The following is a 26,190-nucleotide window of genomic DNA, read 5'->3' as shown; positions in this document are numbered from 1 at the left end:
CTACCTCTTTTAACGGACTTTACAAAGGAGGAGATTTGTTGGTTTTTTTATTTTACAAAAAATCAACCTTTTTATAATGTGGCAAACGAGCAAGCGGCCACCTAAATTCAAACCAAATTTAACTATTTCCACATATTTTGTCGACCATCGAGCTGGATTCTGCAATTTATAAAAACGATGTTTCTAATGTAAGTACTTATGCATTTTATACACTACAAAAGTGTTAACTATTCGAAAGGATGAAAAATCTACTTCTAGTGATTTACCATGAAATACACACTTCCCATGTACAGGTTCCACAATATGAAAGTTTCAGGGGGACAATCGAGGGAAAATGGTTGGAATTGTGTTTGTAAATCCTTCATTCAATTTTACAGTTTAAACAAGTAATGAAATTGAATGTGGATGGCTACAAAGTAGAGAAAGCTCAGTCTTACTTTAATTAGATATCTTATTAATATTGTGAATACGAAAGTTTAGGTGTATGAATGGATGCTGTAAAACGGTGTCCAGAACCGATCTTGATGAATGTGTGTAAAACATGGCGCGAACGATGCCACGGGCTACAGCTAGTTTTTATATAAAAACTATTTAAAAAAAAAAACTTGATGAAATTTCTTGTGTTGCCAGTACTGGAAGAACCCGCCAGTTGTGTCGCAAGGATTGAGCTTAAATAAAAAAAAACATCAGAAATTTAACTAAATAATTAAATCACTTTAATGAGTATATCAGTAAACATAAGTATTAATTTACTTAATTATTTCTTATCGATTACGGTTATTGTCCGATTGCCGGTTTTTAACTTTTTAATCTGGACGGGCGTGGTGCGGTGCGCTTGCGCGAGTTTACTTCAAATTTACTTTCTTTCATAAATGAAGTGAATAATGACACCGTGTATCAATCTTGTTTGTTTGGTTTAAATAACTATTTCAATGAATTAGAAACAATAACGTAATTAAAGTATCTATAAAGAAATTCATTATTTTAATTACAGTGTGGCAGTGAAGTGAGTTCTTGTATTTTAACGTTCAGTGTTTAAAAAGCCAGGCGTTTCCATGGGCGTCAACTTCAGGTTAAGTATTTATGATGTTATTATAAAAAATAGTATATGGAAATGTTTTATTTATATGATATTTATATATATCATATTTAGCGGTGTTATGTGTAAAATATTAGCTTTTTGAATTTCCTCTAATCCGCTTGATTCCGCGATTAATTCCGCATTGTTTACGTTCTTTAACGATCGTATTTCGAAACTTGTCTAACAGTATTAATCGTTAACATAATTCAAATGTAAAATTGAATCGGTATTTATAGTTTGACTCGAAAATTAACTTTTACCTTGTCATATTTTAAAATATATGTTGAGAAGAGACAAAAAGTCAGAATCGGTTACACCGCAATTAATACTTACGAGTTTTGATATATAGCTATTACTTTTATATCTATTTGATCAAATCCTATAAGATTCGTATACAAAAAGTAGTAAATGTTACACTAATAATGTACAGATATATTAAATCTGAAAACTTTTTACGAAGAAGTACACACACAATTTTTTCAAGTATTACCAAATTTTTACAATTCTAGAAAAAAAGGAAGAACGTTATAAATTGGGAGCAGCTTGACTTGCCAATAATACTATTTTTTTTAGTATATGTTTGCATTATCATTAGTGATGCAACGGAAGTGTCTTAGCGGAACCAGAAACGGAAACAGATGTCAAAAATAAATTTTAGCAGAAACGGAAACAGAAGCGGATGCGGAAACAGAAGTGTAAATAATATGAAAAAAAAAAAACATATTTACAAATATTTTTTCTTTTGGTAAAAACAGTTTGTATTCGTTTTTAATTTATTAAGGCATGGGATATCGGTGTCCTTTAGCCTTCAATGTATGTATTTTTACTGTGATGCAATAAGTTAAAATATGTGTTGATAAACGGAGACTTTTAAATATTAAAACCATTTTACAAATATATTTCTTTATTAATAACATTCACTGCTGACCACTCGGATCCGAGTGGGCAGAGCTATTAGTAGCGGCGCCTCCTCCTCGGATCCGAGCGAGGGGCCCGTTCACTTTGTAGTAGTAGTAAGTCGCCGGCATTTGAAGCGAAACGAAAAAGAGTATTAGTTTCATTCTTACAGTGTTATAGTGATTAATACCACGTTCGTACGGAGGCAAACATACAAATATCTTGTATCACATGAAGCTAAGTCTGAAGTTTGTTATGTATATATATTTTTTAAATATATGTATGTCATGTATGTGTGTGTGTGTGTATATGCGTTTTTTGTGTAAAAGTGTGTGTATACGTGTGTATGTATGAAATGTTAAGATCTTGAACCATGAAGATAAAAGCTTGTTTTGATTAGTATCCTTACATGTTTTACTCAATATTCTGGAATTTTATGGAAAACTTGACTTTGTCAAAATCTTGTAACATATTAGTACACAGAAATGCGATCGTGGAACAAATATCTACATATTAGTGAACTAAACCATTGCCATCCCTAGCGCTCAAATTCAAAAAATGTGTTTTTTTATTTAAATAATTATAACATTATTAATTTATCTACTTATATGTTCAAACATTCCCAGATACTAAATAATAATTCACCATAAAAAGTTTTGGCTCCCAGCTGTTACCTTTTTTATTTTGTAAACAGTGAATGTGTTAAGTATCAATACCCCAAATCTACATTAGAAAAAGATATAATTGTTAGGCGTCGGTGGCTCGTGGCACTTGACTTGCAATCTGCAGGGGCTGGGTTCGAATCCCGCCATGTACCAATGTGTTTTTCGATTTACATATGTACATTTATCCGACGTTCTTACGGTGAAGGAAAACATAGTGATGCTGCCTGCACATATCTGAGAAAAAATTCAATGATATGTGTGAAGTCAACCCGCTCTGGGCCTGTGTGGTTGACTATGGCCTAGTCACCCTTAATTTGGGGTAGGCTCCGAGCCCCTCAGTGGGGATGTATAGTGAGCTGATGATAATATATTACATGGTTATCACTTATTCAAAAGTACATTTAATAACTCGTAAGTATGAAATAGTCACATTTTGCCAGTTGTCAAATTTTATATGGACAACAACTAGACAGTTTACTCCAGCAAGAGAAACTGATTGTTTCAAACAGCAGCAGAAAATATTACGCGCTTAAATTCACAAAATAGTACGTAAACAAACAAATGCGACAAGTGCCGAAAGGCCGCGCACGGACTGCCCGTCTCGCGCCGCGCATTTGGATCTCTCAGCCGTCGTAAAGTTCCGTTTTATCTCCGTTATAAAAGTTGCGGAAACAGAAACAGAAACGGATGTTGAAAAGCGTGCGGAACTTCCGCACTTGCGGAAACGGAAACAGACATCCGTTGCATCACTAATTATCATCTCAAAAGGCTAAAAAGAAATGGAACAAAAATTTTTGTTCTAAGATTATATAACATCATTATCATCAGCTCATTATGCCTCTCCACCGAGGGGCTCAGAGCTTACTCTAAGTTATGGGCGACTAGGCCATAGTCAACCACTCTGGCCAAGTTCAGGTTGTATTCACACATATCATTTAATTTCTTCTCAGAAATGTGCAGGTTGCATCACAATGTTTTCCTTCACCATAAGAATGTCGGATAAATGAACCTATGTAAATCGGCAATCGAAAAACACATTTTTACATGGCAGGATTCAAACACAGCACCTGCAGATTGCAAGTCAAGTGCTTAACTCCTGAGCCACCTATGCTCGACGAAGATTATGTAACATATTTATAAAAAAAATTACACTAATTTTCACTAGATAGTTTAAAATTTTAAAAATAGATTAAACTGTTGGCCCATCAATCCTGACTAGCTGCCAGTTACTTAACCCAAATGAGTGTTTATTTTGAGTGGAGTCACTGCACTCTGCACTGCACTGTGTTGAATGGTACATGGTTACATTCAATTTATTAAATTTTTTTCAATTATAATTATATATTTAAGGGGTATTAGTCATGTAACTTATACAGTTTTGTTATTAAGGATGTTTTTATTTATTTTAATATTTAATTAGCTCCAAACGGATGTGTATCAGTTTTTATCATTTAGTCTATGTAAATAGGGGGAAGGCACAGGACAGACAAGTCTGGCGATCTCTTGTGTCGGAGGCCAAGACCCACTTTGGGTCGCTGTGCCAGCGGAGTAAGTAAGTAAATAGGGGGAGGAGGATGGTTACTCTTATGTAATTGAGCTCTTAATGAGTACAAATTATAGGTTTGTTATAAAAGTAATGCTAGATATTTTTTATCTTGATGTTACAATATTGCAATGCAGAATCATTATATGCCTTAAAAAACCTAAATAAAAGATGTGCATAGAGCAATCTAAATATTTATTTTCCTAGGTTATAATCAGAATGATAAATAATAAGTATATATAGTGTGTCTGGGATTTGATATTGGGATCTGCCTATGTTAAGACCATTTTCCACTAGAGCGATTATTGGTGCGCTGTCACTATGTCTATATCTATAGTAATTTAGTTCGCGCCAGTGAAGGTGAAGCATTACTTACAGTATACAAACATCATCATCATCATCATCTACCTGGCCTTTTCCTACACACGTGGGTTCGGCACACAGTTTTGTAAACCTTAAAGTTTAGGCTAAGTTTTTACGCCGTCGCTTGTTGCCAACCAAACTTACAGTATACAAAAATTGTTAAAAATTTGCCGCAGTGCATTGCGCCATATGCGCGGCTTGTCACATTCGTGGAAAAGGGGACTAAATGCTAACGGAATCAGCATCGTTAACTGATGAACTGCAGCGCTCCGCGTGTATTTTGTTTCCGTATGTCGACTGACCGGTTCCTAAGCATTCTGATGGTTTATATTTACAATAAGCTTAAAATTAGGTTACAAACATGTGAGAATTTTCCCTTTGGATATATTAATGTAGTATTTAAGTGGCCTCGATAGCAGAAAGATGTTCGACAAACGAATTCGAAACATTTCGACTTAATTTTCCATGAGTTAGCATTGATAATGAATAACGAAAGATGCAGCTATAATTCAGCTGGTATTAAAAATTAAACAGTAATTGATGAAAGCCAATTTAAAGGAATTGAATTACCCCGATTTTACCTTTATAAGGGTCAACCCATTAGAAAATTGTGTCTCAGATAGTGGCGCGTAATATCCTTAATCCAATAAAGTATGGGACAATAGGTTTCCTTAGCGAATGCCTGACACCGGGTTTCTATGTAAGTGTAAAAAAATGCACTCAAAAGTAACCTAAAAAAACCAATTTCAAATAAAATGCACTCAAAAGTAACATAAAAAAAAATTTCAAACAAAATGCACTAAAAAGAGACAAAATAATGTCATGAAAACTCTCTAAACTCTAGTAGTTAGAAGTAGGGGCTCAGTTTTCCGCAACTCCACGATAAGCGCGTATTTTGCGTGTCTCTAAACTCTAAAGAAAGTTCTCTTCTTTCTTGTAACATGTCTATATTGTATAATTATTGTTATTTCGCAGTCGGTGTCGGCCGAAGTAAATAGGTGACATTTTATATTTGAGATGTATTAGATATACTTACGTTTATGTCCCTACTTAGGCCGAAACCGACTCCAAAATAACAATAATTATACAATATAGACATGTTACAAGAAAGAAGAGAACTTTCTTTAGAGTTTAGAGACACGCAAAATACGCGCTTATCGTGGAGTTGCGGAAAACTGAGCCCCTACTTCTAACTACTAGAGTTTAGAGAGTTTTCATGACATTATTTTGTCTCTTTTTAGTGCATTTTGTTTGAAATTTTTTTTTATGTTACTTTTGAGTGCATTTTATTTGAAATTGGTTTTTTTAGGTTACTTTTGAGTGCATTTTGTTTGAAATTGTTTTTTTATGTTACTTTTGAATGCATTTTGTTTGAAATTGTTTTTTTTACGTTACTTTTGAGTGCATTTTGTTTGAGATTGTTTTTTTTTTGAAGTCGGCTATTTTTTTTTCTTAAAATTTTTGTTTTATTTCACAATTTTTAGTGAATTTGAAGTTCAATTACAAATTTCCTTAATACATATAAAGACATAAATAAGACAAATAAAGAAAAGGACTTTCCTATTTGATATGTGTGTACTTCAATTCAAAAACTAATTTAGAATGCAGCAGATAACCACTTATCCTTTAAACAATGAAATAATTATCAAAATCGGTATACAAATTGAAAATTAACGAACTAATACATCGTAGCGTGCCTTTAATTTTGTCCAGCCGCGCGCCGCACTAACATTTTTCGAATGCGCGTAGTTTTTAATTATTTAATATCTCCCAAACTATTGATCAGAATTACATAGTTTAAAGGCTAATGTAATCTGCATTTATTACTCTAGCCATCAAACATATTTATTTGGATAAGGATTCATATCGAATGTAATATAATAGCGCCGTAAGCTTACGACGCTGTTTTTCGTGTGCATTTTAATCGAAGTTTGTTCATAATATGGTTTTTGTGAGACATCCATAGATGATAGATATATGCCACCGAAGACTTTTATTTAGCAAATTTAAGGATCTATAATTACTCCATACTTATTTTTATGTAAGTCATATAGTTTGACCTACGTAAGCCCAGAAAGCAAAATTGTGCTTTTCGTGTAGCATTTTTCGTTTCCGCGTAATTTTATTCTTACGATATCTCCTAAACTATTAGACAGAATGATATAGTTTCAATTGCAAATATAATCTACATTAAATTCTCTTGATAATGAACATGTTTATTTACTGGGTTAATACTGAACTCGAATAATAGCGTCGGAAATAGGGCATGAATTTAATTGATATTTCTGAAGAAAAAAATGGTTATTGTGAGAAAACTATAAAAGATAGATATATGCTATCGCTGACTTTTATTTAGCACATTTAAAGAGCTACAATTCGCCATACATCATTTTTATGTAGGTCCTATAGTTTAGCCTACGTAAGCGCTGAAAGCAAAAATGTCCCTAATCTTCACAACAAATTTTGAAGCTATATTCAAAATCTACTAGTCTTCTAGTTATTTAAAAAAAAAAACAAAAAAATGGGACCCACCTGCAAGCACTTCCTTTCGATTAAAATATTTTTCATCAAAATCGGACCACCAGGGGCGGAGTTTCGCGGTAACACACATAAAAAAAAAAAAAAAACAGTCGAATTGATAACCTCCTTCTTTTTGAAGTCGGCTAAAAATAAGCTCTTACGATTATAAAATAATATCATACTTAATATAAAAAAAAAACAAAAGTAAAAATTCGCTAAGAAGACGCTGGGCTTCAACGTTGTATTAAAGTCAATTTCTTGTTACAGGTAGCCCTAAAAGACTGAAAAATGACTCACATAGGTCTATACCTGACCCTGATATTAGCTCTACATATATGTACGGGTCAGGACTATGCCACGCCAACTTACAATCAAGATGTCCAGAACCCGACGAATGATTACTACAACAACCAGTACGACAATCCGTACGATCCGAATCGGAGGTTACCGAATCGTAACCAATACGACATAAACCAGTTCGAACCGAACCGGAACCAGTACGGACAGTACGATAACCGTAATGACCAAACGTATCAGAATCCGTACGGCGTCGATAACACGCCGAAACCCAACTGGGACTCGAGCAGGAGTTACAGCCCGTCTTTCAAGAGTTCAGAACTCGAGCATGACAGCGTCATTATAAATGAAGCGTGAGTATTATTGTAACAAATATCTTTACCACCGTGATTTGGTTTGCAAAAAAGGTTCAAGACGCGTAGCAGAAAAAAAAAAAAACATTGCGTTTTTTTTTTTTTCACAAATTATACTAAAATGGTCAATTATCCATCATGTTATTGGCTAGCCTATTTGAAATCGATTGTCATGGTATTTTCAGTACATACTTCATAGTAGCGTCCCGTATGGTACGGCCGGGTCAGATATACAAGATCTCCGCTAACATCCTGCGCGCGCGCCTGCAGATGACCATTCGCGCCTCTATCTCCCGCAATGGCGTCGAAATTGCTGACGTCATCGAGAAGGTTAAAGAAGGAGTGCCCGAAACTCTAAACATGAGGGTGAATATGTACAATTTTAACAAGATACATAAAGCTTTTCGATAACATTTCTAACTTTTAAGATGGTTCAGATGTGGAAATACTTAACAAAAAAGAACCTTACTATAACCATTATTCTTCCAATAATGCATAAACATCAAATTATGATTGATGTCGTGCTTCGGCCTTTGTCAATTGCGCACAATGAACAGTCAGCGACAACGGACTCGTGGCTGACCGGGCTCGCACAATGACCGGGCGCAACATACCGACAAATAAATCGTGTTTGATATAAGTTTCACATTAGTTGAAAATTTATAATATTTGACTGACATTTGTTTGTTAATTGGTCTTAGAAAACTCTAAATGTATGAGAAATATACATTTAATGATGGTCCTGCTAACTATCTCCTTAAAAACTCCAAGCGCGGGAGTAACATTTTAAACGATGATCCTTTGCTTTATCAATATGTTTTTCTATTTTTGTAAATATAAATACAAATAGAATAAAATAGGATACATCCATTGAATAGTTAATTTACTAATTAGTTAGCTTCTATGATGTTTTAATACTCAGGTGCCAGCCACATCAGTAGGAGGTAACTACAAGCTGCGTGTAGAGGGGCTGTACCTAGATGATCCGTTCGGCGGACGAGCTTTCGTCAACGAGACCCAGCTCACGTTCTCGAACAGATTCATGACCATATTCATACAGATGGACAAACCTGTCTACAAACAGGGACAAACTGGTATGACACAAGTATAGTATGTTCTAAAACGTAAACATTGTAAACAAATATATGTCGCTATAGACATCGGCCATGATATCAACAAAAATGTTTACAATTCGCTGGAAATCGTAAAATTATTTTTAATAAGTTTCTTACATAAAAGATGTGAAAAAGTTCAGTCTACAAATATTTAGTTATTTATTTGTAACACTCTGTATATTCTAAATGTGTAATTATTTTTTTCTTATACATTTTACAGTTAAGTTCCGTATAATACCAATCAACACAGAACTGAAGGCTTTCGGTCGCGCCATTGACGTTTATATCTTAGATCCGAGCGGTAGAATTATGAAGAGATGGCTCTCGAGACAGGTTAGTTTTTAAGTTAGACAAGAATATGTACCATTTATTTTTAATATTTTTCGCAACAGTTCTTATAAACAGATCATAATGCTAATGGTATCTTTAAGTATCAATTGTGAAACAGAAACTTGTATTGTGTAGTTGTGGATGGCTTTATGCAATAAGTGTTCTTTGACCAAGACAATAGTGGAATTAAAAATCTCATGCTTCAAAACATGTTTATTACATGAAGTAGTACAGGTCTTGTTATAACAATGTTCATGTTATCGAATCTTTTTTTTATTTGTAAACAATAATAACAGAGGCCAATGTTAGTTTTACATCCTACTTTTTTCTAATAAAAAGATGACAGGATGGGATGATGGGATCAATGTGGCTCAGATGTCCCCATCGAAGTCTTAGAGATTACCTAAATTAGGGTGATTAGGCCATAGTCAACCATGCTGGCACAGTGCGAGTTGACTTCACATATGTTTTCTTTCAAAAATCGAGAAAAAACTTTAAAACATAGCAGGGATGGGACCGGATCGTGTAAATTTCGGTCAAGCGCTTAACAACTGTGCAACTGAAGCTGTGACATGTGGTTTGTTGCAGAGTAACTTTGGTACGGTGAGTCTGCAGTACCAGATGTCGGACCAGCCGCAGTACGGCGAGTGGGCGGTACGTGTCGAGGCCCTCGGACAGACGGAGCTCGCGCACTTCCTCGTAGAAGAGTACTACCAGACCAGATACGAAGTATATATTATTGGACATATTATAATAATTAAAAATATTTAGTTATCAATTTTTTGAACTACGTATTTGGAAAAAAAAAATGATTCTTTAAGCAAAAAAACCTTTAAAAATGTCTGCATGAACAAAACTTGTACTCTGATTTCTGTTATAGATATAAAGAAACCAAAGAATGGGAATTCTTTCCCTTAAACACTACATTGTTGCTATTAAGTGATACCTCAGTAATCAAACATTCAACCAAATTGATCAATTTAACTAAACTTCCAGGTAAATGTAACAATGCCTGCGTTCTTCTTCAACACGGAGCCGTACATCCACGGTCGGATAATGGCCAATTATACATCTGGTGCTCCGGTACGTGGTAACCTCACACTGAAGGCAACCGTGCGGCCCATACCACAGTACCGGCCCCGATACTTCACACAGGGACAATTCAACAACAGGGGACAGCCTGGAGCATACGGGACATATCCCACCAATCAGTATACCAGAGGTAATAACTGTCACATGCAGTAATTAATTGCTAGCACACTAAGGAAGTCTCTTAGTGGAGATTTCTTGCACTAAAATTGTACTAATGAGTCCACTCAACTTAGTTTGAAAGAAAGTGTTATTATTCACTGATACTGAACACTTTAAGATAGAAAAAAAGTATATATATCAAAGAAACTCAAAATTATATTTGAGTAAATAAAAAAGAAATACTTTGACCGCTATATTCTCATATTTGTTTATATTAATGCAGTACGTCAAAACTTCAACCCGTATTTATACAACGAGACGTACCAGTACGAGTACACAGACGACCGGCACGGTCCTGATGATGTGCGCCATTTGCCCGGTCAACCCAACCAGCTCGACCAGCCTGACTGGTGGTATGACCCGCAGAAGGTCTACACCAGGCTATTCAACTTTGTAAGTATACTAAATTATTTAATTCTGAACTAATGAAGGGTATCCTATTACCCTTATACATTATTATATCTCTTTAGCCGACTTCAAAACGAAGGAGGTTATCAATTCAACTGTATTTTTTTTTATGTGTGTTACTGAGAAGCTGCACCCCTGATGCTTCCGATTTTGATAAAAAATATTTTAATCGAAAGGAAGTGATTGCAGATGGGTCCCATTTCTTTGATTTTTATTGTTTTCATTGTAACGTGGCTAATTTGTTACCGGACAGAATATGTTTGATTGGACTGTTTACATATATATATTACTAGCTTTTTCCCGCGACTCCGTCCGCGCAGAATAAAAAAAAAGAAAAGAAAACGGGGTAAAAATTATCCTATGTCCTATTCCTGGTTCTAAGCTACCTGCCCACCAATTTTCAGTCAAATCGATTCAGCCGTTCTTGAGTTATAAATGGTGTAACTAACACAACTTTCTTTTATATATATAGATAGATTACTTGTCACTTTACATTTAGTATGTAATATTACTTTTTTGTAGCTTATTTTGCAATAATGTATGTCTCAGTGAGAATATTTGAGGATATAAGTTTTATGTACTTATATGTTACATTGTACGCATGTAACTATAAATAAATAAACTTGCGTGTGTTAATTCTCCGAATAAATAAGCTACCGATTATCAAAGTTATCTACAGAATGATAGCTTTAGTTGGTTCAAAATTGTAGCGTTAATAATTTAAAACAGAAATGCATTTACTCTTATTACACTAGCAGTTCACAACGAATTTGTTCGGGAACAATTATTTTTTTTTTCAAATCAGTAGCTTTAGTGCTTAATAAATTCAAACAAACAATCAAATCTTACAGTAATATTGTATACAGCATTTAATTTATATTATTCTCGTTATCAGGATGAAAAGTTCCCGTTCTGGATGCCAAAGCCGGATCCCGTACAACTGGCGGTGCAGGGTGCGGACAATCCCAACTATAACACTTACTCCACATCCGCCTACGGGAACTATTACAACGATCCTTACAATACACGCTTGCCGTATCTTAGATTTGTAAGTAAACTATACGGTTTCTGAAAACTCAATCAATTTAATGTCTAATTAATATTTGTTTAACATAATTACAGTTGTTAGAATATCTCTGCAAAATAACTCATACATTTTAACATTTTCTTTAGTACCTGACATATACTCTTCATTTCTAAACAGATTTTAGTTGTTTACTGATTATTTTCTGTTTATTTTTAAATATGTAATGGTTTATTTATCTTGCTGTATTATTAGTATTTTTAATTTGTCATACGTCTTTTTCTCTCTTAACAGTTCAACGGTACATATGACTTCAAATACCCGATGTCGGAGTTAGCACAGTTGGTGCCCACACTAGAGGGTGTAGAGGTCATCATCACAGCTTCAGTTGGAGACCCCTTCCTCGATGACGTCATAGAGGGCTACAGTATCGCCAGGATATTCAACTCTTCCTTAGCAGTTACTTTCCTAGGAGGTTCACTTCAAGTGTTCAAACCGGCTATGCCTTTTGATGTTTATGTAAGTGTTTTTTTTTGTTATATTTTTATTTTATTAACATTATTTAAATCGAATACAAGATTTGTAAAATTGCTAATAGCTGGAGTGTTGTGGTACAAAAAGTTCAGTCACCAAAATCGCAAAATGGGTGATTTAAGCACTATCAAAAATTAAATATGACAATGCGAAGAGGACTTAAGATTTAAAATCGAAAATGATATTAATTGGTCTTATTTATGATATTTGTCACCAGATGGTGGTGTCATACCACGATGGGTCTCCGTTGCCACAGTGGCAGGCGGCGGGAGTGTCACTGCTGGTCAACGTGCAGGTGGAGGGACGTGGCGGTGGGATAGAGCCGCAGCGACCCACCCTCGCCTCCGGACACGACGCCGTATGGCATCTGCGTCTGGATCTATACAAACTGCTCAGTAAGCCTGCCACTCATCTTTTTATTTTTTTTACTACCCTTTTTACAGTGATACTATTTTATTCTCCTTTCTTAAACAAACCCATGAAAAAATTGGCAAGTTGATTACAAAAATATGCGATATCTTTAAAGAAATACAATAAAATGAAATTGAAATCTAAAAAAAATCTAGTTCTTAAATTAAGTAACTTTCGAATGAATTGAATTTAAAAAACTTGAGAGGTGTCAAGGGACACCCGGATGGAACGAAGTTCCTATGAATTTTCGTTATATATTGTCACGTCGTTGCCATGGTTACTATAGCAAAAAGTGTCGTGACAACTTTTCGTAAGAATTTTTTCCGTCTAGCCCCCTTTCACAACGCGCGATAAGGAACTTCGTTCCAAAATTATTTTGGCCTTCGATTCAGGAATATGTTGAATTGTATGTAGGACATTTCTCATCACCATTAATACAATTTTACCATATTTTTATATGTTTTCAGAGTTAGAAAACGATCCTAACTACCGGGAGGTACTAGCGGGGATAACCGGAGTGCGACTGAGTGCGCAGCTCGGGGATGCAGTGGGAGGACGCGCGGCTGCCGATGTGCACTTTGTGCCCCACTACAGCCCCAACAACCACCATCTGAGAGTCTCCACCAGTACCACTGATGCTAGAGTATGTCTCACATATATCTAATGTCGCCAATAGTCTAATATTTAAGAGTACAAGCGTTTCATTACGGATCCTAATCCCTCTAGTATCGGAATTATTGAACTAAATATTTAAAATTGTTCACATCTCTTGTGTTATCATTGCAGTCGTTCTGTAGTTTACGTTACACTAAGTTAACTATAAGTGTTTATTTAAAATGTGTTACAGGTGGGCGAATACATAATATTCCACGTGCAGAGTAACTTCTTCATGGAGTCGTTCAGTTACGTCGTCATGTCAAAAGGCATCATTCTGACGAGTGGACAAGAAATTATGCAGGTATATTAACATTATATATATAATTGTGGGTCAAAGATGGACATTTTTACAGTTTAAAATCTGTAAAAGTGATGTATCGCAGTTCGCTCTTTTGTTTTCTACTGGCGATATACTCTGCCCGCGAAAAAATTAAAAAAAAACGTGATAACACCTATGTGTTCTTCCAGACTATGTTCTAAATTTCAGAGAAATTTGTTGAGCCAGTCCGGAGATACTACAAACAAACATCCATCCATCCATCCTTCTAAACATTCGCATTTATAATATTAGTATGATTTTATTAAAGAAATGATAATGTGTTTGATTCAGATGTTTCTGCGATGAAAACTCACGGTTACTATGTTGTGTTACATACAGGAGGGAGTGCGCACATTCGCGGTTGTGCTGTCAGCGGAGATGGCGCCTGTAGCCACTCTACTGGTATGGGCAGCGCAACGCCGTGGCCACCTGCTGGCTGACTCGCTCACCTTCCCCGTCAACGGCATCTCCAGGAATAATGTGAGATATAATGCTATCATGTGATAATCTGGTGGCGTGGCAGTGCCTCGGCCAAATTATCGTTTTTTGCGAAGCGGCCTAGTAACTTGACTGTTAATAAAGTGTTCAAGGAAATGGTAGATCTTTTCTATATGGTTATTATTTTATGTACAGTTCACGGTGTTTGTAAACAACCGCAAGCACCGCACTGGCGAGCGCGTTGAGGTTGCCATTTACGGCGAGCCTGGCGCCTACGTTGGTCTCTCCGGCATCGACGACGCCTTCTACACCATGCAGGCTGGCAACGAGCTCACATACGCTAAGGTAAATTCACACTACAACAGAAATGTGACTCTTATTTTGTCGGCTATTCTTCGTCTTTTCCATAAAAATATGCTGGCAACACCTCCCTATTGTAAAGATTTAAATTCCAAAATATTTACAGAAAAAAACGTTGTTTTGACATTTCGGTAATTTAAAACACATAAAATAATTTAATGGCCAGCATTCTGTTTACAAAGTTCGCATTTGACATTTTAAAATTTACAGGTGATATCAAAGATGTCCCACTTCGACGAGTCGAGCAACGGAACGTTCGCATACACTTTCCGCTCGCACTTTGGTGACCCAGACCATCTCGTCTACTTCCCCTCTTCCAGCTTCGGCATCGACGCCAACAGGACCTTCGAGTAACTTATATTATCTTTATATTTCTCTAAATATAACATACAGAAATATTATTACATTTAATTTCAACTGAAAATTTAATTTAAAAAAATATTGACCGTCTTTGATGATGCAAACATCGATTATATTCAGTCTTATACAGAAATTTAAGCAGATTTAAAAAAGATTGTTTGGTTTGTAGATACGCAGGTCTGGTGGTGTTCAGCGACGTGCCTGTAACGCGTCGTCACAGCGTGTGCAACGCGTCTCTGGGTCTAGCGGAGTGCCTGGACGGGGGCTGTTACCCGCGAGACAAACACTGTGACGGCATGCCGGACTGCGCCGACCGCACCGACGAAGCTAGCTGTATGTAACACTAGCTTATTATTGCTTAAATTCATATTTGGTAATCATTTTCTTGTTATAAATAGACTTCACCTAGTTCACAGTAGTAGATCCCGCAACAACAATATTTATTGGGTGCACGAATGGGCCGGATCGACCGGTGCAATACCGCGACCACACAGAAGACAGGCGTCAAGTGGAAGTAATTCCGCGTTCAGTCTGATAAGTGTGGTACTGGAGGCCTAATTTTAGTCCTCTTTTCCTTCCCACTCTTTTCTTATTAGGAAAGGATGGGAAGGGGAAGTGGATTTGGCGGAAGAGAGGACGCATAGAAAAGATAAATATCCTCTTTCTGTGCGTCCCCTTCTCCGTTAAAGTTAGGCAACGCATCTGCATTTGCGGATGTCGATGGGCAAAGTTCGCCTCGCTATTGCGGCGAATCCAGGTGGCCGTTTGCTCGTTTGCCACCTTATGATATATAAAAAAAATCAGCACTAGTTTCTTCTAGCTCCTCTTTCAAAGATCTTCGGTTATATTTATTATTCATTTTAATTAGGTGAACACGACGACAGCTTCTCGTTGAGCCATTTCCGCAAGTTTCGTTTCAACCGCGTGCAGCGCCAGTACGAGAACGCGTGGCTGTGGCGTGACGTGAACATCGGGCCGCATGGCCGCTACGTGTTCACTGTGGATGTGCCGCGCACTCCCGCACGCTGGACCATCTCCGCCTTCAGCATGTCTGATGTGTTAGGATTTGGTGTACTTAACACACCTGTCAAGGTGAGATTATCTAATTACATATAGAAGATAGATAGATAGATAAGCCTTTATTCACCAGAAAATTTTTTTAAATAAATTATTTTCTTACATAAACAAAAAATATAACAATTATAAGAATATTTACAGCTTCCAGTTTCTTTGTCAGGTTGTCCTTCGACATAGGCCTCCCCTAGATTCCTCCACACTTCCCTGTCCCGGGCTAATCTTCTCCACCCCTTCGGTAGATCATCTTCCCATCTCTTTAGACGACCTCTTTGTCTTTTCCCATTTCTAGGGCACCATTCCATAACTTCTCTGGTCCATTTATGGAAGATATGCATAAAGTAAAAAATAACAATTATCTAGCAAATGATTTTTCTCACAGACAAAATATTTCATATCTCATTTTTGGGACCTTTTGGAATTTTAAGGGCTCATTTATACATTAGCCGAAATCGTACGAACAACACTTGGAGGTCGCTTAAGCGAGACAAAAGTATGGGAAATACATAAGGTTCCAAGCATTGTTCCGATTCCGGATTATGTCTAAATATTTATACATATTACTGTTAACTGTAGTACGACGGTGTGCTGCCGTTCTTCATCCAAGTGGAAGGCCCCGACCGGTGCAAGCAGGGCGAGCAGCTCGGGCTGCGAGTGGTCGTGTTTAACTACCAGCCGCAAGCCATTGAGGCGGTTGTCGTACTCGAGGCCTCACCAGACTACAAGTTCGTACACGTCGAGGAAAACGGCATTGTGAGTAGTTCCTAAACACATACATTAGATAAAATAGAGAATTTAATGTACAAAAACAGTCTGTAAAAAATAGTAAAAAAAACATTAATTATGTTTTTTTTACCAATATTTATTAAATCATAATAAGTATATTTCCATCCATCCATCCATTCAGCCTCGTAACGCCCACTGCTGGACATAGGCCTCTCCTAAAAATTGCCACGATGATTTGTGGCCATCATGGACGCTGCTGTCCGTCCTCCAATGGTGTATATAATGTGATTTATATTATTAGGTGCGTTCATACAACCCGCGTACGTCGTTCGGCGAGCACCAGTTCTTCGTGTACGTGAGTGCTGGAGACGCGGCCACCGTGCACGTGCCCGTAGTGGCCGCACGTCTCGGCCGCGTGCGCGTGCATCTACACGCCGCCACGTTGCAGGGTCAGCACCACTATACTAAGGAGATACTTGTTGAGGTACAACGCTATCTATATTCTATGTAACTTTTACTTTGGCTACATTTAGAATTTATTTACATATTTTAAACTAGCTGTCGCCCGCGACTGTTCGCGCGGAATTTTAAAAAAAGCCTATGTTCTTTCAGACTATGTTCTATATCTGTGCCAAATTTTATCAAGATCCATTGAGCTGCAGAGATACCTACATCCATCCATCCATCTAAACTTTCGCATTTATAAAATTAGTAATCTTTATATCAAGGATAAAGTAAATTTTTGTGTTTTAAAATTATTGTCAATATAATAAACAAAAAAAAAAAACATTTGTATATTTTCGGCTCCTAAAAATACTTAAGTTGATCGAAGTTTTTCTTTACCTCGACCAGTTATATCTGCAAATTTACCTTATTTCTAGTGCTCGAATAAGCTATAAATCTATAATGCAGCAAAATAATAATTTGAATACTTATATATATTTACAGGCGGACGGCATACCACAGTACCGTCACCAGTCAGTGCTACTCGACTTGTCGAACCGAGCCTATGTATTCCAGTACATGCACGTCAACGTAACTGAGACACCTATCATACCTTACGAGGTGGACCGCTACTACGTGTTCGGATCGAATATCGCTCGAGTTACTGTCGTAGGGGACGTAGTAGGACCACTCTTCCCAACTATGCCTGTAAATGCTACCAGTTTACTTGATTTACCAATGGTAAGTGATATTTTCTATAATTTAATTATTTTCAATTTATTGTGTGTATTTTTATTAACACTTGTATAAGGAACATAATGGTGACTGTAAAAACTTTTCGTTACATTTTCATTTATCTATATATTAAGTATATTCTTTTAATTCGGCGCGGACGGAGTTTCGAGAATTAAAAGAATATATTTAATTAGTAGCCTATGTGTTCTTCCAGACTATGTTCTACATCTGTGCCAAATTGAGCCGTACTGGAGATACATTTAAACAAACATCCATCCATCTAAACATTCGCATCTTCTTCTATCTATATATATAAAAGAAAGTCGTGTTAGTTACACTATTTATAACTCAAGAACGGCTGAATCGATTTGACTGAAATTTGGTGGGCAGGTAGCTTAGAACCAGGAAACGGACATAATTTTTACCCCGTTTTCTATTTTTTTATTCCGCGCGGACACGGAGTCGCGGGTAAAAGCTAGTTTCTTTTATTAGTAAGATTTTAAAGAGCAATTCGAAGTTTTCACTGATATAATTATTTAAATTTTCAATTAATGTATAAAAATATAGATCTTTTGATTTACAATTGTGAACTGCTTTAATTAATTAATTTATTAAGTAATTTTAATTTTTAAATTTAGCTTTTTTTATTGATTAATTCTCGCGTTGTGTAAACAGGATTCCGGTGAACAGAACATGTTCAGTTTCGCTGCGAACATGTACCTGACACTGTACATGCGACTGACCAACCAACGTAACCGCTCGCTGGAGCGCGACGCCTTCGCCCACATGAATGTGCTCTACCAGCGACAGCTCTCCTTCATGAAGCCTGATGGCTCCTTCAGCTTGTTCCGCAGCGACTGGTCAGTACTATGCCACCGTTTGTAGTGTCAAAATATGTATATAAAATATCTTGCTTACTACTTTAATACGTTAAGGTACTATTTGCGTTTAATTTCATTTTTAATTTATGTTTTTAGGAATCAATCCGCTTCTAGTGTATGGTTGACATCATTCTGTGCTAAGATATTCCAAGAGGCGTCCTTCAATGAATGGGAAAATTATATCTACATTGACCCTGATGTGAGTTGAAAATCTCTGCCCCACTCAGATTCGTTAATCCAGTGATTCTCAACCTTTTTTTTGCTGAGGCACATATTCAACGATTTCAAAATTTGGCGGCACACAAAGAAAAAGATAAAAATTATTTACTTACTACAACACACTGCTTAAATAGTTTATGACAAAAATTTTGAATATACGAAATAAACTAATATATACTACAATAATAACTAAACGTTTATTAAGGGATTAATTAGAAGCTAATAATGCGAAATTTGAACTTGATGTTTTTTGATAATTTAATTTATATTTGGTCGTAAAAATGACAATGCTACTCTCATATCGTCTTCTACATTTAACAAAAAAAATATATATATATTTTTTGTGCATTTAAATATATATTCATGTTAAAATATTTTCCTTTTTAAATTATATAATAATATTAACATTATTATATATTTGCAAAATTTGGCGGCACACTTTTGAAATTTGGCGGCACACAAAAGTGCCGCGGCACAGTGGTTGAGAATCACTGCGTTAATCTATCACTTAGGTGGACATAACTATGAGTCCCGCACAAAAATAATGTGTCTACAGACCAAATATTCACTTCTCAATGATGTCATTTCTAATGCCTTTAATGTAATTTTTTTGATGTGCAGGTGATATCAATGGCGGTATCTTGGCTGCTGGAGCACCAGACCCCCGAGGGTGCGTTCTATGAGGTGACGTGGTCGCCAGATCGCAACGCCAACTCTACAATCTCAGTGCCCGCGAACTCCGGACTCTTCCGAGGTGCCGTCAATCTAGGAGTCGAGGTAACTAACTTATACTTACTTTGGCATATATTACAATTTTAATATCACAACATTTTACAATCTTATCTTATTAATATTATAAATACGTAATGTTTGGATGTATGGATGGATGTTTGTGTGAAGGTATCTCCGAAACGACTCAACAGATCTTGATGAAATTGGGCAAAGAAGTAGAATATAGCCTGTAAGAATACATAGACGGCTAATTTTTTTTTTATATTCTGCATGGACGGAGTCGCGGGCAAAAGCTAGTGATATAATAAATTGGACATTTGTTGCCATGTAACTACTCAACGGTTGTTCAGATCTGAATGGAAGTTGTAACTCTCCTCTTTCGCCTTTGTATGCAAGTTAAATTATAAAACTAATGTGTGTGTTTTTTAAGGTGAACGATTCAATAATACTGCAGCGGAATGTGACGCTCACAGCACAAGTCGTTATCACACTAGAAACTGTGAAGAACTTAAAGGATATCGGATTTAAAGAGGTGAGGAGACATCACACAAAGTTATGCCAACATTCGGAAATCTTAAAAGAAGAGATAAAAAAAAAGATTCAGAAAAAATACTGAATTTTCGATTTTCTTTATTGTAACCTTTTTTTCGTGTTATTTTTGATATATAAGTAACTAACTTTAATTAAATATTAAAAAAATTCAGGCTCTGAGTGCGCGAGTGGCACAAGCTCAACGCAACGGTATAACTTGGCTGGAGAAGAACCTCAAGCTGCTGGAGGAGTACGGATCACCGTACTCGCTCGCTCTCGTCGCCTACGCGCTCACAGTCAGCAAGGCGCCCAGCTCCGAGCACGCCTACAGGCTGCTCAAACGACGTCAGCGCTCTGAAGGTTTGTCTGTAACAGACATAACACATGAAGACAATATTATAGATTTCTGTACATAAAACTAAAGATCTCCGTCGCATTTGATTGCAAAGAAAAAAACAGAATTAACAAACGGGTTTCGTACTAGTCCATATATATATATATACACACTAGCTTTTACCCGCGACTCCGTCCGCGCGGAATGATAAATAGAAAACGGGGTAAAAATTATCCTATGTCCGTTTCCTGGTTCTAAGCTACCTGCCCACCAATTTTCAGTCAAATCGATTCAGCCGTTCTTGAGTTATAAATAGTTTAACTAACACGACTTTCTTTTATATATATAGATGTAGATATAGAAAAAAATATGTGTACTATATATTTAAAACGTTATGTGTGTCTGTGAAGGTGGTCTGGTGTACTGGGGTAAGGAGCCGGTGCCGCAGCCGCCGTTCAAAATGGAGAACCAGAAGCCGTTCCTGCTGCCGCGGCTGCCGTACAAATACGACTCCAACAATATCGCAGCCACCGCGTACGCACTGCTCGCCTGCATGGACCATCAGGATAACAACGAACCCATTGTCATGTGGCTTAATGCTCAGCGTCTCAAGGATGGCGGATGGGCATCCACGCAGGTACTACACATCACATCCCTCATTTCGTATGTTTGAAAAACTGTCTTTTAACACTGAGTATTCGACAGCTGTGGAATTTCTCATTAAGTCTACAATTGGGATCTTCAAACTATTTTGGACAAATGACCCCTTTTACAAAATGAACTGTTATCTCAGACCCCCAAAATTACCCACATTTAAGATCAATTATTATTGTTATTATTATTTTTTCATTCTGATTTAGGTCAATAGAAGAAAACAGAGTGAGAATTAGCAATTCTCACGCTGTTTTCTTCAAAGTTCGATATCGACCCTTTTGGGAATCCCTGCTCTACAAGAATATTGTTCCTTTTTGTGAGATACCTACTTGAGATGGGTCGTTAAGTTTTCAACTTGTGATTGTTTGGTTATGTTCCGTGGAATACATTTCTTTCATTTTCGGTCTCGGTAACTTTTTAATTTTTTACATGGGCAAGGTGTTATCAGAGAAATTGAAGACTTTTGACGTTATTGACTTTTTTTTTCCCCTCAGGATACGTATATAGCGCTACGAGCACTGATCGAGTACACGAATCGTAAACGGCTGCGTGACGTGAGCGCGCTCAGCGTATCTGTGGAGGCTGTGGCTCTGCGCGGCGCCGCGCGGACAATCACCCTCTCCAACGACCACCTCGCACACATGCACACAATACAGGTATGTACTCTCATTGGCTTACGTTTGCAGCGCCATCTATTACAATGACTATCTCTACTATCTCCTTCAAATATTGTAATATATTACTACATTTCTGTCAGGTAACAGCAAAGGCAAACGAGCAAGCGTCCACATGAATTCGCCGAAATGGCGAAGCGACCGCTGCCCATACACTTTCCCAATTGCAGATGCGTTGCCTATCCCCAATCGATGAAGGAGGAGACGCATAAAAAGAGAATATTTAACCCTCCTATGCATCTCCTCCATCAAATCCACCTCCCCTTCCCATCCTTATAAGAAAAGGGTGGGAAGGGAAAGAGAACTAAAATTAGTGCTCCGGCACCACACTCATCAGACTGTACTTTGAATTACTTCCACTTGAGGCCTGTCTTCTGTGTGGTCGTGGTATTTCACCGGACGAGGTCAATTATTGTATATTACAACTATTGTATTATTCTGATTCAAAATAATAAAATTAAATTTTCCTTATGTTTGTATGTATGTATGATGTAGATCCCGGAGGCGTGGGGTACAGTGAAGGTGACAGCGCGGGGTGCGGGGTACGCGCTGCTGCAGCTGTCGGTGCAGTACAATGTGGACGTGGCGAGATTCCAGACGCCGCCGCCAGCGCCCGCCTTCTCGTTGATCACTCAGGCGCGCTTCTATGGACGCAATCAGTCGCACGTCGACTATCGCACCTGCGCCAGGTATAATATGCACAAATACTAATAAATTGTTTAGAAATATCTTTCAAATGTATACATTTAGCAGCTAATGGGTCAATCTTTTCACTTGATAGAAATAATTTTCTTAGTCCTTACAGGACCATAAGATTTCCACGACTAAATATGCCAATACAAATCAATATTTTAGCTACAATAGTTTAGCACAGTTCTTTTTTTTATTCGTTCAGAAACACATTTGCTGCTTTGGACATACATTTTATTTTGACGTTCAGTAAAAAAAATATTAATTAAATAATAATTGAACAAACGATAACGATTTTTGTAGAAGGGAAAAATATTTTTCTTAAACGTGAAAGGGTTAAAAAGGGATTTTTTCCAAATAACCGTGCGTTTTCACTGATGATATGTAAAAAGGCGGCTAACCCATATAAATTATTTCATGACACTAGCTGGACGCTGCTGGAGGAGTCGCCGCGGTCTGGCATGGCGGTGCTGGAGGTGGGCATCCCCACGGGGTACCTGGTGCAGCAGCAGCGCCTCGACGCCTATGTTCTGTCACGTCGCGTCAACACGCTGCAGCGAGCCAAGTACCAGCCTGATAAGATACTCTTCTACTTTGACTATGTAAGTACACAACTATTTATTAATTTTATAAATGCGAATATTTAGTTGGATAGATGGATGGTTGTTTAGTAGAAGTTATCCCCAGATCTAATGGACGAATCTCCATGATGGCATAGATATAGACCATAATCTGGAAGAACACATAGAAAGAAAGAAAGGAAGTAAAAACATTTATTGCCACACACAAAAAAATATATAAAATCAAAAAAAGAAAAAAACACACACATACAAGGCACAAAGTGTGGCAAAAGGGAGCCAGCTCAGCGAAGCAGGGACAGACTAAACTGCCCCTGCGCTGGTTTTCAGCTGGCACCTTTATAAAAAATAATAGTAATAATAAAAAATAAAGTTAGATTAGATTAACAACAAAGAATGATTCATAGGCTACTTGAAAAGCTTTTTTTTTAATTCCGCGTGAACAAAATCGCGGGCAAAACTTTTATATAGTAAACTACTCAACTACTATGTCATATCATAGTTTTCTCAAGTTTTTAATGTAATGAATTTTGTATGTTAATATTATGACAGTTGGACCACGAGCAGACGTGTGTGAATGTGACAGTGGAGCGCTGGTTCCCTGTGGCCAACATGTCCAGACACCTGCCTATACGCGTCTACGACTTCTACGCACCCGGTTAGTAATAAAACAAAGATATCTTATTAATTCTAAATTTTTCGTGTTATTTTGAGTTTTCACTGCAGAAAAACTTGTCAAAAACAGTAATCCTTATCATTCAGTAACTTATATAGAAACGGCTAAAACACTCACGTATATATATCCGGTGTCGGCACCGACTAGTTTAAAATTATAATACCAGTCACACTCACCCTGATGAAGGGCCCCCGAAAGGCTCGAAACTAGTCGGTGACGACACCGGATATATATACGTGAGTGTTTTAGCCGTTTCTATATAAGTTAATGATAATGTCTCACGAAAGTTTGAATAACTTATCATTCAGTTTGATAAATCATGGATAGAACAGGTTTATATAGGTGTAGCACATGTTTCAACAGTGTCAATACATGTTTAATTTTCTTAAGACATTGAAAAATAATTGGAGACAAAAAAAAAAAATTATTTAAAGTAATATACTAATTCAGAACCAAAACAGAGAAATATAATTATATACAAATGCTAATCAATAAAAACTTAATATCTTTTACACAGAACGATTTAACGAGACAATATTTGATGCGCTACCAACTTACTTGTTGAACATCTGCGAGGTTTGCGGCTCCTCGCAGTGTCCCTACTGCGCTGTTTACAACGCGGCCGTACGCCCCGCAGCTGTTGGCGTCCTGCTCACACTCGCCGCAATCCTCGCAAGTCACGCATATCGCGCTCTCGCTCACACATAGCACTGCTACCAACATCACGTAAGTTCATGACAATAACTGAAAAATGTAAATGAATCTCAAATTGTAAAATAACATCAAAATAAATATAAGTTAATTTTTTAAATTAACATTAATTTTAATATCTTTTACATTGAATTTATACATAAAAGAAAAATTATTTGCCACAAATCTTTTTGGGTCTCTAATAATAATGTAATATTTTTTTTTCTATCACACTTGTCGATTTTGTGTATTGCTATCTCGCTTACTTCATAACGTTTTATTGCGTTCACGATAGCTACTTAAGCTTTGTGACTCATGTTACGTATATTTCGTAATTGTAATTTTAATATATAAACAGCTTTTATTTACATATCAATTCTTATATATAATATACTAGCTTTTACCCGCGACTCCGTCCGCGCGGAATAAAAAAATCTCCCTGGGGAGGTAGCTTAGAACTAGGAGACGGACATAGGAACTTTTTTATCTTGTGTGCATTTTTTTTATTCTGCGCGGACGGAGTCGCGGGTAAAAGCTAGTATATTATATAAATAAAATACTACATAAAATTGTCAATTATACGTTTTGTATTGTTTTTTACCATTTATGTGTCAATTATATTGACTGGCAGTTGACATTGCGCTTTATACGAAAAATAAATTTAAAAATAAATAAGATATAATCTAACAGAATTAAAAAAAATTTAAAAAATCTATCATATGTATTTTTACATAAAGCTTTCATATAATTTCAGTGACTAATTATAAGCAAAAATTTGGTTTTTAAGATAAAAAAAAAGATTCTTAATATTTTATGTTTTAACTTTTCTTATTCTTTTTTTTGTGAATATTTTCAAATTTAGATTTAAATAATAACCCACCCAGTTATAAAATATACAAAGAATATGTATATAAAATGAATTATCACAAAAATATTTATAGCTTATTTTATAATATATTTTACTAAGAATTATGTAAAAGACACATGGTTTACAAAAAAAAAAAACAATGTGAAACGAAAAGATATTTGTTTACTTCTGCCAACTCATGATCGTAGTCGTGAAAGACAACTGTAATTATAGAAGACTTTAGCATTTATATTAAACCTTCTTAGACTTATTTAATATAGATTATTTCCATTTATATTTACAATACAAATGATTAAAAAAAAACACAATAAAAATGGTATCTTTTAAATTAAATATTAAACTTTTTTTTTTGGTGCTTTTGCATTTCAAGTATGACTTATAAAGGAATATATAATTTATGATATAATTATGTAACATATCAAAATTTTACATATATGGATGTTGACTTCCATTTGTAATACAATTTATAAACAGTATAGCATAGAATGCGTGCTTGCCTGAATGTGACAAAATGAAGGCAAATTATGTAAATAGTTTTAAGTACATAGTAATAAGAGTACTTGGATCAAAGGAAAAGATATAGGAATGAACTTGTATTAAAGTTTTCAAATATCTTAACGGCTCAGAAGTTCACATGAGCGCTGAACCAGTTTTAAGTATAGCATGGTGTGAAGGAAGAATATTAGGATGCTGTTCTTTAGCCGCCAAATAGAATGAAATGGACTATATAAATTCCAAAGTTTATTACAGTTTCTTAA

General features: G+C 36.3%; 1 protein-coding gene across 1 annotated transcript; it reads left to right on the top strand.

The window, feature by feature from the left end:
- The first annotated feature begins 819 nt into the window (after positions 1–819).
- On the top strand, positions 820–24,652 carry LOC106715724 (CD109 antigen). The gene is made up of 32 exons (XM_045681478.1): positions 820–1,072; positions 7,337–7,719; positions 7,905–8,085; positions 8,642–8,813; positions 9,055–9,167; positions 9,753–9,893; positions 10,161–10,386; positions 10,639–10,808; positions 11,719–11,871; positions 12,142–12,366; positions 12,599–12,776; positions 13,260–13,435; positions 13,640–13,750; positions 14,108–14,248; positions 14,402–14,551; positions 14,777–14,916; positions 15,096–15,259; positions 15,795–16,018; positions 16,577–16,753; positions 17,028–17,210; positions 17,675–17,911; positions 18,581–18,765; positions 18,883–18,985; positions 19,627–19,782; positions 20,168–20,269; positions 20,442–20,628; positions 21,013–21,239; positions 21,751–21,912; positions 22,426–22,619; positions 23,048–23,222; positions 23,751–23,856; positions 24,392–24,652. The coding sequence occupies exons 2-32, from the start codon at positions 7,358–7,360 to the stop codon at positions 24,580–24,582; spliced, it is 5,412 nt and encodes a 1,803-aa protein (XP_045537434.1). The 5' UTR covers positions 820–1,072; positions 7,337–7,357; the 3' UTR covers positions 24,583–24,652.
- Positions 24,653–26,190: the final 1,538 nt, after the last annotated feature.

This window comes from Papilio machaon, chromosome 16, assembly GCF_912999745.1.
Source record: "Papilio machaon chromosome 16, ilPapMach1.1, whole genome shotgun sequence".
Taxonomy (NCBI): Eukaryota; Metazoa; Arthropoda; class Insecta; order Lepidoptera; family Papilionidae; genus Papilio; species Papilio machaon.
This window is presented reverse-complemented; position numbering and strand designations above follow the sequence as displayed.

Excerpts from the sequence above, each read along its gene's own strand:
- LOC106715724 (XM_045681478.1), top strand. The coding sequence starts at position 7,358 with ATGACTCACATAGGTCTATACCTGACCCTGATATTAGCTCTACATATA. Across the intron at positions 10,387-10,638 it reads CACCAATCAGTATACCAGAG|TACGTCAAAACTTCAACCCG; the intron begins GTAATAACTGTC and ends ATATTAATGCAG. Across the intron at positions 13,751-14,107 it reads GTGGACAAGAAATTATGCAG|GAGGGAGTGCGCACATTCGC; the intron begins GTATATTAACAT and ends TGTTACATACAG.